At 60.5% G+C, this 10,819-nt stretch overlaps 2 protein-coding genes and 1 non-coding gene across 3 annotated transcripts; 2 read left to right on the top strand and 1 right to left on the bottom strand.

The window, feature by feature from the left end:
• Positions 1 to 3,010: 3,010 nt before the first annotated feature.
• On the top strand, positions 3,011 to 5,274 carry RPL10 (ribosomal protein L10). The gene is made up of 6 exons (XM_007957145.2): positions 3,011 to 3,033; positions 3,791 to 3,849; positions 3,936 to 4,043; positions 4,182 to 4,320; positions 4,877 to 5,039; positions 5,122 to 5,274. Exons 1-6 carry the CDS (start codon positions 3,011 to 3,013, stop codon positions 5,272 to 5,274), a joined length of 645 nt encoding a protein of 214 aa, XP_007955336.1.
• Positions 4,690 to 4,823, top strand: LOC122151789. Its single transcript, XR_006164269.1, has one exon. It is a non-coding gene; the product is annotated as a small nucleolar RNA SNORA70 (small nucleolar RNA).
• Positions 5,275 to 6,776: 1,502 nt separating the features above from the next.
• DNASE1L1 (deoxyribonuclease 1 like 1) lies at positions 6,777 to 9,235 on the bottom strand. The gene is made up of 7 exons (XM_007957144.2): positions 9,098 to 9,235; positions 8,751 to 8,839; positions 8,583 to 8,669; positions 8,224 to 8,324; positions 7,335 to 7,447; positions 7,009 to 7,257; positions 6,777 to 6,920 (listed from the first exon to the last, which is right to left on the bottom strand). Exons 1-7 carry the CDS (start codon positions 9,230 to 9,232, stop codon positions 6,777 to 6,779), a joined length of 918 nt encoding a protein of 305 aa, XP_007955335.1. The 5' UTR covers positions 9,233 to 9,235.
• Positions 9,236 to 10,819: the final 1,584 nt, after the last annotated feature.

The following is a 10,819-nucleotide window of genomic DNA, read 5'->3' as shown; positions in this document are numbered from 1 at the left end:
GTTGCATTGTGGTAAACTGTGGTCAATGTCATGAGACAAAGTGTATGTGAACTGCTGTATGGAAAGTGAATTTGCTCTGTAAACCTTCACCCAAATCACAGTAAAAAAAAAAAGTAATAATAAAAAAGCAGAACCGGAGCAAGAGGAGAACCTTCCCAGGAGATTCCTATGTACACCCTCTGCTTTCAGTAGTTTCTCGGCTTTGCACAGTTCCTTCCTGGACTACCTTTCTGGTGACCAGCGGTTGTACGGTACTGCCTGTTGTTCCGACATCATTTTCCCTTTTTGGGTAGGCCCTGAAGCTAGCGGTTGTGGCTCTAATTGGAGTGGATCTGAGCCTGATTCAGTGCTACAACCTGCCTCTGTGTTCCTTTTCCCTGCCATGGGAAGTCCCGCCTCTTCCTGGTCATGCAACTAGCCGATTCAATTTAGGAGCCACCTCTCCTAAATTTCGTGAATAGCGTTTGTCCTGGGTGAGTGATCATTAACAGAGAAAGCAAGTAAAATATTGCATCTAACAAGAATGACAACATGGGGAGAAAAGAGCTGCCGGAAGTGACCAAGAGCTTCCAGCATCAACATGTAAAGAGCCGTCAGAAATCCACAAGGAAAGGGCGGGCAAGCAATGGAGGAGGCCAGGAGGGCAGGGGGTACAGGCAAGTAAACAGCTCCCACGCAGAAAGTCGCGGCTCCTTCGGAGACAATCTCTCCCCAGAGCAACAAGATGCGGGGTCCCCACAAGCTGCTGGTTCCGGGCACCGATGGGGGCTGGCGACTGGCATTTCAGCCTCACCTGGCGCTCCAGTGGGACGACAGGCGCTTCTGCAGGCTGAGCGCAGCACCGCCGACAGCCAGCCGAGCAGTGGAGCGAGTCTGTGCAGGCCGGGCTGCCCGGGGAGCGTGGCGGGCAGGGGCGGCTTCCCGCCGGCTTGGGGGACGGCCCCACGCACGGCCCGGCACGACCGCGGGCAGAAGCCCCTGCGGGCTCCATGCCCAGCCCCAATGCCCCTGCCCGTCTCCACGGGCCACGCTCCTCCGCGTCCTCGAGCCCGGGTCCCGGATCCCTTCCTCTTGGCCAGCCCACAGACTCCCACCCCGTTCCCCGGCCAAGTGCCCTCTCTGCTTCTCCCCTTCAGGCAGGCAGGCAGGCGGTCCGTCCGGGGATTGCCTTTCCGACACCCCATCCCGCCGGGCCCGCAGATGGCACCCGGGCACGAGCGCCCCCTGTCAGGGGAGCGGTGACTCCCTGGAAGGCCCCTTGTCTTCCCCCCACCCCGGGAAAGCTCGGGTGAGCGCATTGCCTAATGCATTTGACTGCCAACCAGAAGGTGGGCGGTTCAAACCCACCAGCCGCTCGCTCCGCGGGAGGAAGACGGGGCAACCAACTGCCGGAAAGATCTCCTGCCTCGGAAACCCAAGACGGGTCGCTATGAGTCCCCTCGACGGCAGCCAGCCGGGGTTGTTGGTGGGGGGAAAGCCTCAAGCGCAGCCGCCGCGGCTGGGCCAGGGGCACCCCGTGGAGCAGAGCGTCCCCGCGTAGTGGGGGTGGGCTGGGGGTCGGGATCGGGGTGGGCGGCCTGGCCCAGCGGCCGCGCCGCCCGCAGCTCCTCACAGTGGCCGAGTCCCAGGGACCCGCCGGGTCAGAGCGTCTCCGGTGCGACAGCCGCTGCACCCCTTCGCCCCAGTGCTGCAGCAGCGCCAGGCTGTCGGTGAGGGTCCCCTGAGCTCCCCCAGGGGGATGTCAGGCCCGATCTCGCGGCGGTCCTCCGGGGCAGGGGGTCCCTCCCTTGCCGGACGACCAGGGAAGAGCCTTAGCTCACTGCCGCCCCCCTCCCGCAAGTGCGGACAGACACCTCGGTCACCGGGACTGCGTCACCAGCTCCATCCGCGTCTCCCGGGATACCGGGCTTGGGTGCCGGGCGGGCGCGCGCGCCGTGTCGGGGCACAGACCCACGCTTCGCCGCCGCCCCTGCCCGTGACGCGCCCCGGAGCCCTAACGCTGCCTACCGAGGCGGGCGCCACCCCGGGCCTGCAGGCTTGGAGCTCGCCGGCAGGCGTCGCAACAGAGCGGCCCCCAGCCGGGCGTGACGCACGCGGCTGCCAGCTCAACTGCCGTCCGCCTGGGGTCGCCCGTCCCAGCTCCCCGCTGTCCCAATCTCTCGGAGGCGGCGGTGCCAGGTTTCTCTCCCCGGGCCCAGTAAGAGGCCAGATGGCCATTAGCGGAGAGGGCGGGCTGACTGTGGCCACGGACTTCTCGGCCCCGGCGTGTTGGGCGAGCACTTCAGGTCTTTGTCCTGTGTTTGGCGCGGCCCCTAGCTGGGAACGGGAACGTGACGCAAGGCCCAAGGCAAGGCCTGATCGGACTCTGGGCTCGGCGGGGGGCGGGCCTCCGGCTTCCCGGTAGACAAAGAAAGGTGGGCGGAGGCGAGAGCATGGCGTGTCCCCGCCCCAGAAGCGCCGAGAGCCTGGTGGGTTCTAGGCCCGTGTCCGCTGGAAAATCGGCCTGCGGCCGCCATAAACCCACCCCAAAAAATGTTCTTTCTGTGAACTCTACGAACATTGGTCTTTCACGGTTAATGCTCATCCTAGGTCTAGAGTTCTACCACCAAGAGGGCCTGCAGGAAACAAGTTTTCCGTGCCCATGTGGCGAAGCCGGATTCGTCGGCTGATCGCCCGCTGGCCTCCGAACCCAGCCACGTCCGCGCTTTGCGCATGTGCCGAGTGGCATACACAGGCGCAGAGCACCACTGCGTCTATGGTCGCGACGTCGTGAAAGAGCGCCCTCACGCCCTTGTCGGGACTCTATGGTTTCCCCCACGGGAAGAGAGGCCCGACTATATAAGGCGTGCGCAGGGGTGGGAGCCTCTCTTTTTCCTTCAGGGTGGTGAGTACGTTTATGATCTGGTCCATGATGCGTCCTTGCCTTCCGTCTCCCTGATTTGAGGCCTGTCTTAGTGTTCTCCTCCGACTTTGTCTCTTTCGTTGCAGTCGCAAAGATTCTGGTGTCACCATGGGTCGCCGCCCCGCGCGATGGTGAGTGCCAACTCCGCGCAGTTTCTCTAGCTGGGTAGAGGGCACTGCAATTGGTTTCCGAAAAACCCCTTTTGGGCGGAGACCAGCTACCTACCGCCTCTGACCTGCCCTGGAGCAAACCCCACATTTTCCAAATGTCTCTCAAGTCTTTGGTTTTCGGTTGTACTAAACGCTCCTTTCACCTTAGAACTTCTGGCTGCTCCTAAGTGCTTCCCCCGTTTAGTTGTTGGGGGCCGGGTGGACGGTCCATCGGCTGCGTGTGCCGCACTCTTCAGGGCCGGCTTGCTTTTTGCTCTGTGTCCTTCACATCCGTGGGTCTTTTGGGGCTCGATCCGTCTTTGAACCTTTGTGTGCACTCTCTTACTTTACGGGCATCGTGCCGTCCGGTATCCTCGGATGAATGCCAAGGACAGCTCCGGATAATCCCGCGCAGCTGCCTCGTGGGCCCTGCAGGGGGCGCGACGGCCACTTCTTGTGGTCCCGGTTCCGAATGGCTGCCATGTGCCCAAATGGGTTTTGGTGGATGGCCTGAACTGGGCCACCAGTGTCGGGCTAATTTGAAGTACTCAGTACATCAAAGGGAGGAAAGATGTTTTGTGGGAAGTTGTGAGGCCATTAGCGGTAGAAAGCTTTGTTGCTTTTGTTTTTCGGGGTGCCCCTGCATCGAGGCCATATCCCCTGTACTCCCTTTTGAGCTCAGCCCCTCTGGGATCAGGCTCTCAGGAGCAGCGTCAAACCGGAGTTTCTCCCCTTGCAGTTACCGGTATTGTAAGAACAAGCCCTACCCCAAGTCCCGCTTCTGCCGAGGGGTCCCTGGTAAGTAGTGAGAGAGCTCCTAAACTGTTTTGGCCGTGCCAGCTGAGCTGCCCATGGCACTCCCCATGCCTCCCGGCCTTTTCCAGATGCCAAGATCCGCATCTTTGACCTGGGACGGAAGAAGGCGAAAGTGGACGAGTTTCCACTCTGTGGCCACATGGTCTCCGATGAGTACGAGCAGCTCTCCTCAGAAGGTGAGGCAGGCTTCCCCGCTCCTCCTGACCAGGCCAGTGAAGCCTGAATGGACCCTGACTCCCTGGAACCCGTGGCCCTCACCCTGGCTTCTCCCTGGAGAGTGCTTCTTTGCGATCTTGCCTCTGTCTTCTATCCAGCTCTGGAGGCTGCCCGTATTTGTGCCAATAAGTACATGGTGAAAAGTTGTGGCAAAGATGGCTTCCACATTCGAGTGCGGCTCCATCCCTTCCACGTCATCCGCATCAACAAGATGTTGTCCTGTGCTGGAGCTGACAGGTGAGCGGGCTGCTGCAGCTGCTGTTCTGGGTCCGTGCTGGGGCTTTCTGTGCGTGAGGGCCTTGTATGATGGGCCTAGGGACAGGCTGTGGAGGTACCCCTCATGCACCAAATAACCCAGAGCTGCCTGGTGACAGAGCTAGGATGAGGGCTGGAGTGGCCTGTCTCTCAGAACCGCCTCCTCCTCGGGCCAAGGCATGACAGTCTTAGACACTGGCAGAGACGCGTGGAGGGCAGCGTGGCTGAGAAAGTAGTTTCTCCGGATCGAGGACTCATGACAACCGCCTGTTAGCTGAGACGGTTGCAGCTCCAGGTGCAGTCTGGTGGCTCCCAGGAACTCCTCCCCATTTGCTTTGGAGTACTTGTGCTCTGCAGCCAATTAAGCCGACCGTTCTCCTTGCCTGTGGGGGCCGGTGTGCAATGGCCGCAAACAGCAGCAGCCTTGGTAGTGTACGCAGCCCGTTGGCACATACGGGTTGCTCTAAGGGACCTTGGAGACAGCCATTTTCTTCTCTCATGCCTCTGGTCTCACTAATCTCTGGTGCCCCTAACTTAGGCTCCAGACAGGTATGCGAGGTGCCTTTGGAAAACCCCAGGGTACGGTGGCCAGGGTCCACATTGGCCAAGTCATCATGTCCATCCGTACCAAGCTTCAAAACAAGGAGCATGTGATTGAGGCCCTGCGCAGGGCCAAGTTCAAGTTCCCTGGGCGTCAGAAGGTAAGCAGCACTGCCCCCCCCCCCGACAATTCCCTGCCTGTGCCCGTGGACCCACCTCTGACTAAGTGCTGCTTGTGTCTAGATCCACATCTCTAAGAAGTGGGGCTTCACCAAGTTTAATGCTGATGAGTTTGAAGACATGGTGGCTGAGAAGCGCCTCATCCCAGATGGTTGTGGAGTCAAGTATATCCCCAATCGTGGCCCCTTGGACAAGTGGCGGGCCCTGCATTCATGAAGGGCTAGGGAGCTCTGTCCTGAGTGACCTGTGTCTGCCAATAAATGGAACTTCCTCTCTGTTCTTGTTCTCTGCTTGCTTTCCGGGACCTGGGGTGGGTGGGGCTGCCGAGATTCTGAGGACCAAGGCCCTTCAGGCTAATGCTGCAATGAGCAGGTCCAGGTGAGGGGAAAGCTCGGAACCAAATCCACCAAGGCCCCGGGTTGTGTGTCCTACAACGTTGACCAGAACTGGTGCTTCCAGGTGGCCCACCGTGAGGTGCAGGGTGTTCATGGGCTCTGGGGCTTTCTGTCTGAACTGGAGGGTATCAAGTGTTCCCGTGCAACATTGCAGGAAAACAGCCCTGCCCACTGGCCCTTGCAGACCCTGCCTTGGGTGGGCTTGTTAACCAGAGTGCTCAGCCATGGTCCATGACACTTGGCTGCGGAGTGGTATATGCTTGCTTCGGCCTCGGGTTCCTGGTGCTCTGGTGACTTCCCTAGCACCCCAGTTCCACACGAACAAGTCTACGAAAGCAGTCTTAGGCTCTGGAGATAAGAAAAGGCCAGGAGTGGGGCCTGAGGCCCTGCCCTGGGACGGTCCTGAAGGGATCTGTTTCCAAAGGTGATGGTGAGCCCCAGCTCCTCTGAGAGCTTTCAGTCAGTTGGCTGCTCTGGTACCCCATCTTCACCAGGATGCCCCCAAGAACAGCCACCCTTTCCACAGCTGCTTAGAGGCCAAAGAGCACCTGACCACCCCAGCCTGTGGCCCTTGAGGCTGATGGCTTTGTCTAGTCAGGCTCACAGCTGTTCTAAAGTTGAACTAACCTTTATTTTTGACCTGGGAGCTGGTTACACGCCACCATACAGCTCATCACAGACGACCCAATAGCGACCCGGTAGTTTTTACTGAACATGGCTGTCCCCGGGCTTGCTGTCCTTCCGGGCAACTACGCACCCACAGGGGAGGTATGCACAGGCAGGCAGAACGCTGTGAAGGCGGCAGGAGTCCCCAGCCGTATGCTGTGCTGCAGCCCCACTGCAGGCTCGGGCTTGGCCGCAGCTCTCGGCTCTTGTCACTTCGTGGGCCACAGAGAGTTCCAACGTGCCAGTTTGGTCATTAGTTCCATTGCGTGGTGTAAACCGCGTGTGTCCACCTTTGCATGCACTGGGCTTTTAGGCCACATCGGTGAATGTCCCCCCACCTGTTGTTGTCCCTTTCCTGAGAATCCGATCTAGTGACCTCATGTAACGCCCTGTTCTGTGTCCTGCGGGAGACTGATCAAGATCCTTCTCAGCTCCCTTCCCCTGCCCAGTCCCCCAGTGCCTGCCTTGTCCCCTCCTGACACCGCCTGGTTAGGGTTTCCTGGCAGGCCTCTGGCTTCCTCTGGCCACATTGGAACTCCAGGCACAAAGCAAACCAGAGAAGGCCGATGGCACCCAGGCTGCCGCCCCGCGGAGCCAGGCCAGGCTGCGGTCCTGTGGGCAGGCGCTGTGGCCACAGGGTGGCTGGCCGGGGCGGGGTCAGGCCACAGGGCCCAGCTGAGGGGGCAGGAGTGGCAGCAGCAACGAAGGCAGCAGCAGAGTCAGCGGGCGGAGGGGCTGGGCCCCGGGCACTGCCTGGCTCAGCTCCACCTCCACAGGGTAGTGGTCGCTGATATCCAGGGCCTGGGTGTGTGGGGAGACAGTGTCAGGAGCCCGGGCCCAGGCCCCGCCGGGACCCACCCCTGCCTTCACCCCGAGCCCCGTGGCCCACCTGCTCCTCGGTGAGCTGGAAGTGCTGGGAGAAGTTGAAGGCAGCGGCGCTGTGAAGCAGGCCTCGGCAGTGCTCCCCGTGCAGCACGATGCGGTCATAGGCGCAGCGGGTGCTGGCCCGCACGGTAGTGTCCTCGCCGTCGCCAACTGCCCAGTGGAAGCCAGCCTGCGTCCTCAGCTGCAGCTCGCCCAGCCGCTTCTTGGTAATCGAGGTGCAGTCAGCATTGAAGTCCCCGAGAAGGATCACGTCCTGAGACAGGACCCAGGTCAGGCCTGGCCGCCGGCCACCCCGGTCCTCGCGAGGCTCAGCGAGCAGCCCAGCCCTACCTCACTCTGCCAGTGCTCGCAGACATCCAGAAAGACGTCATACAGTGCGTTCAGCTCCTTCTCCACGGCCTTCGGGGTGGTGTGCAGCGGGACCAGGGTGAGGCTGGGCAGGACTGGAAGGGCCCCGACCCCCACCTGTGAGGGAGGCCTCCGAGCACTCCCTGCCCTCCAGCCCCACACCCCCCTCTGGAGAGCCACCCTGTGGTCGTTCAGTTTGTGTGTCAGCTCGGCTGGGCCCGGCTGGGCCCGGCTGGGCAGCTGGTGGTAGTTACTCCCCAGGATGAGATTGGCAATCAGCTCCATGGTGGGATCTACCACAAGCAGCTGAGTGGCTGCCTTTGGGATGTGGTCTGCTCCTGTGTATAAGGAGAAGCCCTGGGGATAGGAGCTATTGTGTGGCATACTTGGACCCTGCGTGTAACTGTGTGGTTGTTCAGCAGCCTGCCATGCTCTGCCATGCAGTCGCCCTGGGGACTTACAATGTTGTTGTTGTTGTCATGTGCTGTCGAGTCGGAATAGACTTAAAGTACTGGCCTGCCGTGTGGTTTGGTAACATTGGAACTGTGCCTTTTTCCTTGTCAACCTTGGGCTTCTCAGCCTCAGCAGCCAGCAGCTGCCTGAGTGAAGAGATGCCTCTCGCTCCAGTGGGCTGGGAGCAGGAGGCAGAGCTGAAGCCCAAGGCTGAGGGGCTTTCACCCAGCCCCGAGAGCCTGGCACTTTGAACTCGGACTTAAAGCCTCCAAACTGTCAGAGAATAAACTCCTGTTTGTTAAGGCCGTCCCATTGGCGGTATATTCCTGTCAGAGTGGCCCCAGGGAACCAGGACAGGCCCCCATGCAAGCAGGCAGACTCCCCTCCCTTCACACGCTCCAGGCCACTGGCCTCCTACCCTTGCTTGGCAGAGTGAACCGGGCCACAAAGGGCTCGCGCACAAAGAGGTCATCCTGGTCGTCGTACACATAGGACTCTAGGACCTGTGTCCTGTGTGACCTGTGAACATCAAGGGATGGTTTCCACGTGCAGACAGTGGCAAGCACTCAGGGAGCAGCCCACGACCCTCTCTCCAGAATTCAAGTTCGGCCTCACACTGAGGAGGCCAGCCACACTCTGAGCCACGAGGACTTCCAAAGGAGAGAGCAAGTGGGGGCCCCCACACCTGTGTGCAGAGAGGCAAGGGCCCCAGTGGGGACAGGGGGCACCCAGGCTGGCTGGGGAAGCGGGGAGAGCCCTGGCCAGCCCCGTGCTTACCGGTAGATGTACACGTACTTCTCCATGTATGTGCTGCGTCCCAGCAAGGGGCTGCTCAAGGAGCTGTAGGGCCCAGAGTCGTCGTACCTGACGGAAGGGTGGAACCCAGGGTCAGGGCCCTTGCAGGCTCCAGGTGGGGCCCGGACTGAGTCCCCTGGGCCCCCTTACCTGTTCAGTTCTCGCAGCAGGAGGGGGATGGCGCTCCCGGAAGCATCCATCACCTCCTGCAGCACCATGATGTCACAGCGTGCCAGGATCTGCAGGACAGCAGGCGGCCATGCTGCGCCCATCACCAGCCACCCCAGCCGTGGGGCAGTGGCCTAGGGAGCTGGCGCCAACATGGCCAACCGCGAGCAGCAGGGCTGGAGGGGACCCGGGAGGAGGCTGCATCATCGCACCTGCGCTCTGCCGAGGGGGGGACTGAGCCCGAGGAGGGCGATGTAATGGGCTCCACTCTTCATCCCAACATCCCCTCTTCTCTGGGCCTGGACTGGAGGCCTCAGCGGGGAACTTACCCGCACCAGGGTGTCCATTACGTGCTCCCTGGCGACCTTGGCCAGGGTCAGTCGCTGGGCGTTGAAGGCACAGACCCGGAAGGCCTCAGCCCCAGTGGCCAGCACGATGAGCAGGAGTGCCGCGGGGTGAGGCATGGCTGCCGGCTCCAGCAGGGCTCCTCCTGGTCCCGGGAGGCCAAGTGATAGCACAGAGGAAGCGGCGTCTCCCTGCGACCCACCACAAGGCGCCTGCCCTTCTCCATGTGGCCCCTTCCACCCCACCTCCACCCCGCCATTCCTACCCCACCCCTCCCACCCCCCAGGAGATTTTCTCTCTAAAGAAACCCCTGCAGTGGAATTGCTGGGCTGAGGGCCTGTTGCCACAAGCTGCTACCCGCCTCCTTCTCAGTGCGACTCTTGCTTGATCTTGGTCCCTCGCCTCCCACCCTGCCCCCTGCCCCCCTCACACTCTGCGCAGGCACCATACCCTCACCTCCTCGCGTTGTCCTCTCTCACTGTGGCTTGTGTACCACCTGTCCTGCCACTCACGCTCAGCCTGAGTGCCCTGCCCGTGCCCATTCTGGGCGTGGCCAAGCGCCCCTATAGTGTTTCCCTGGTACTGGCAGGTTGAGGCTCTAGGCCCTGCTTCCCCCAGCCCACCTCCAGGTCTCAGGACAAGAAACAGAGACAGGAGTCCTCCAGGGTTCTGCCCAAATCCCAGCCCTGCGGTTTCCTCCCTGCTTCAGCCCCCTCCCCCGGCCGGGGTGTGGGGTGGGGAGCAGTTCTGCCTCCCTCTGCCCCAAGGGTTCCCATACCAGTGCAGACCAGCTTGGCTCCACGCGAGCCCCAGCCCTCAGTGGAGCGGCAACACCCCACAGCCTCAAAGCGCCGGCTGAGGTACCCACAAGAAGAGAGCAAAAGAGGAAGAGGGTGGTTCCCAGACACCCTTCCCGCAGCAGCGGGGGAAGTGAGACGGCCTGTGAATCCCAGCCCCCGCCCGCCCAGCCTTCCAGCTTCCGGCTGTAGGGAAATGACTGGTTTGTGAGTCACAGGAGAGTCACCGGGCACGTTGTCGCCAAGACTGGGCAGGTTGTTGTTATTTGCCATCAAGTTGGACCCCGACCTTAGGCACAGGCCTGGGTGTCTGGCAGATGAATGCTTTAACCACGGCGTTACCAGAGCTCTTTGGCATATCCATACACTAGCGTAGTTTTCAGCCTTAGAAAGGAAAGAGGCAGTGTATCTGGGTCACTACACTGTGTACGGGTGAATCTTGAAAACACGCTGAGTGAACAAAGCCAGACACCCAGGCCGCACACTGTCTGACCCCATTTATGGGAAACGTCCAGCATTGTTAAATCCAGAGACAGACACCAGGTGCTGGGGCAGAGGAAATGGCGTCGCCTGTGCCTAAGGCACTTGACTGCTAACCAGAAGGCTGGCGGTTCACACCCACCAGCCACTCCTCAGGAGGAAGGTTGGGCAATCCACTTCCATAGAGATACTGCCTTGAAAATCCAAGGAGTGGTCGCTAGGAGTCAGGTCCGACTGAGGGCAGTGAGTTAGGTTTTTTATTTTTTGCGGGGAGGGTCAATGAAAATGTCAAGGCACTAGATAGAAATTATGGTTACACAACACTGTAGCCCTGGATCGGACACTGTAATAATGTTAATCTTATGTACAGTTCACACAGAGAAAAAAAGTAACAAAGTCAAAGTGTTCCACCAGCCCGCGCCACTCAGC

Source organism: Orycteropus afer, unplaced genomic scaffold (genome assembly GCF_000298275.1).
Source record: "Orycteropus afer afer isolate SDZICR_OR568_19922 unplaced genomic scaffold, OryAfe1.0 scaffold00713, whole genome shotgun sequence".
Lineage (NCBI taxonomy): Eukaryota > Metazoa > Chordata > Mammalia > Tubulidentata > Orycteropodidae > Orycteropus > Orycteropus afer.
Note: the sequence above shows the minus strand (reverse complement) of the source record. Positions and strands in the feature narration are given on the sequence as shown.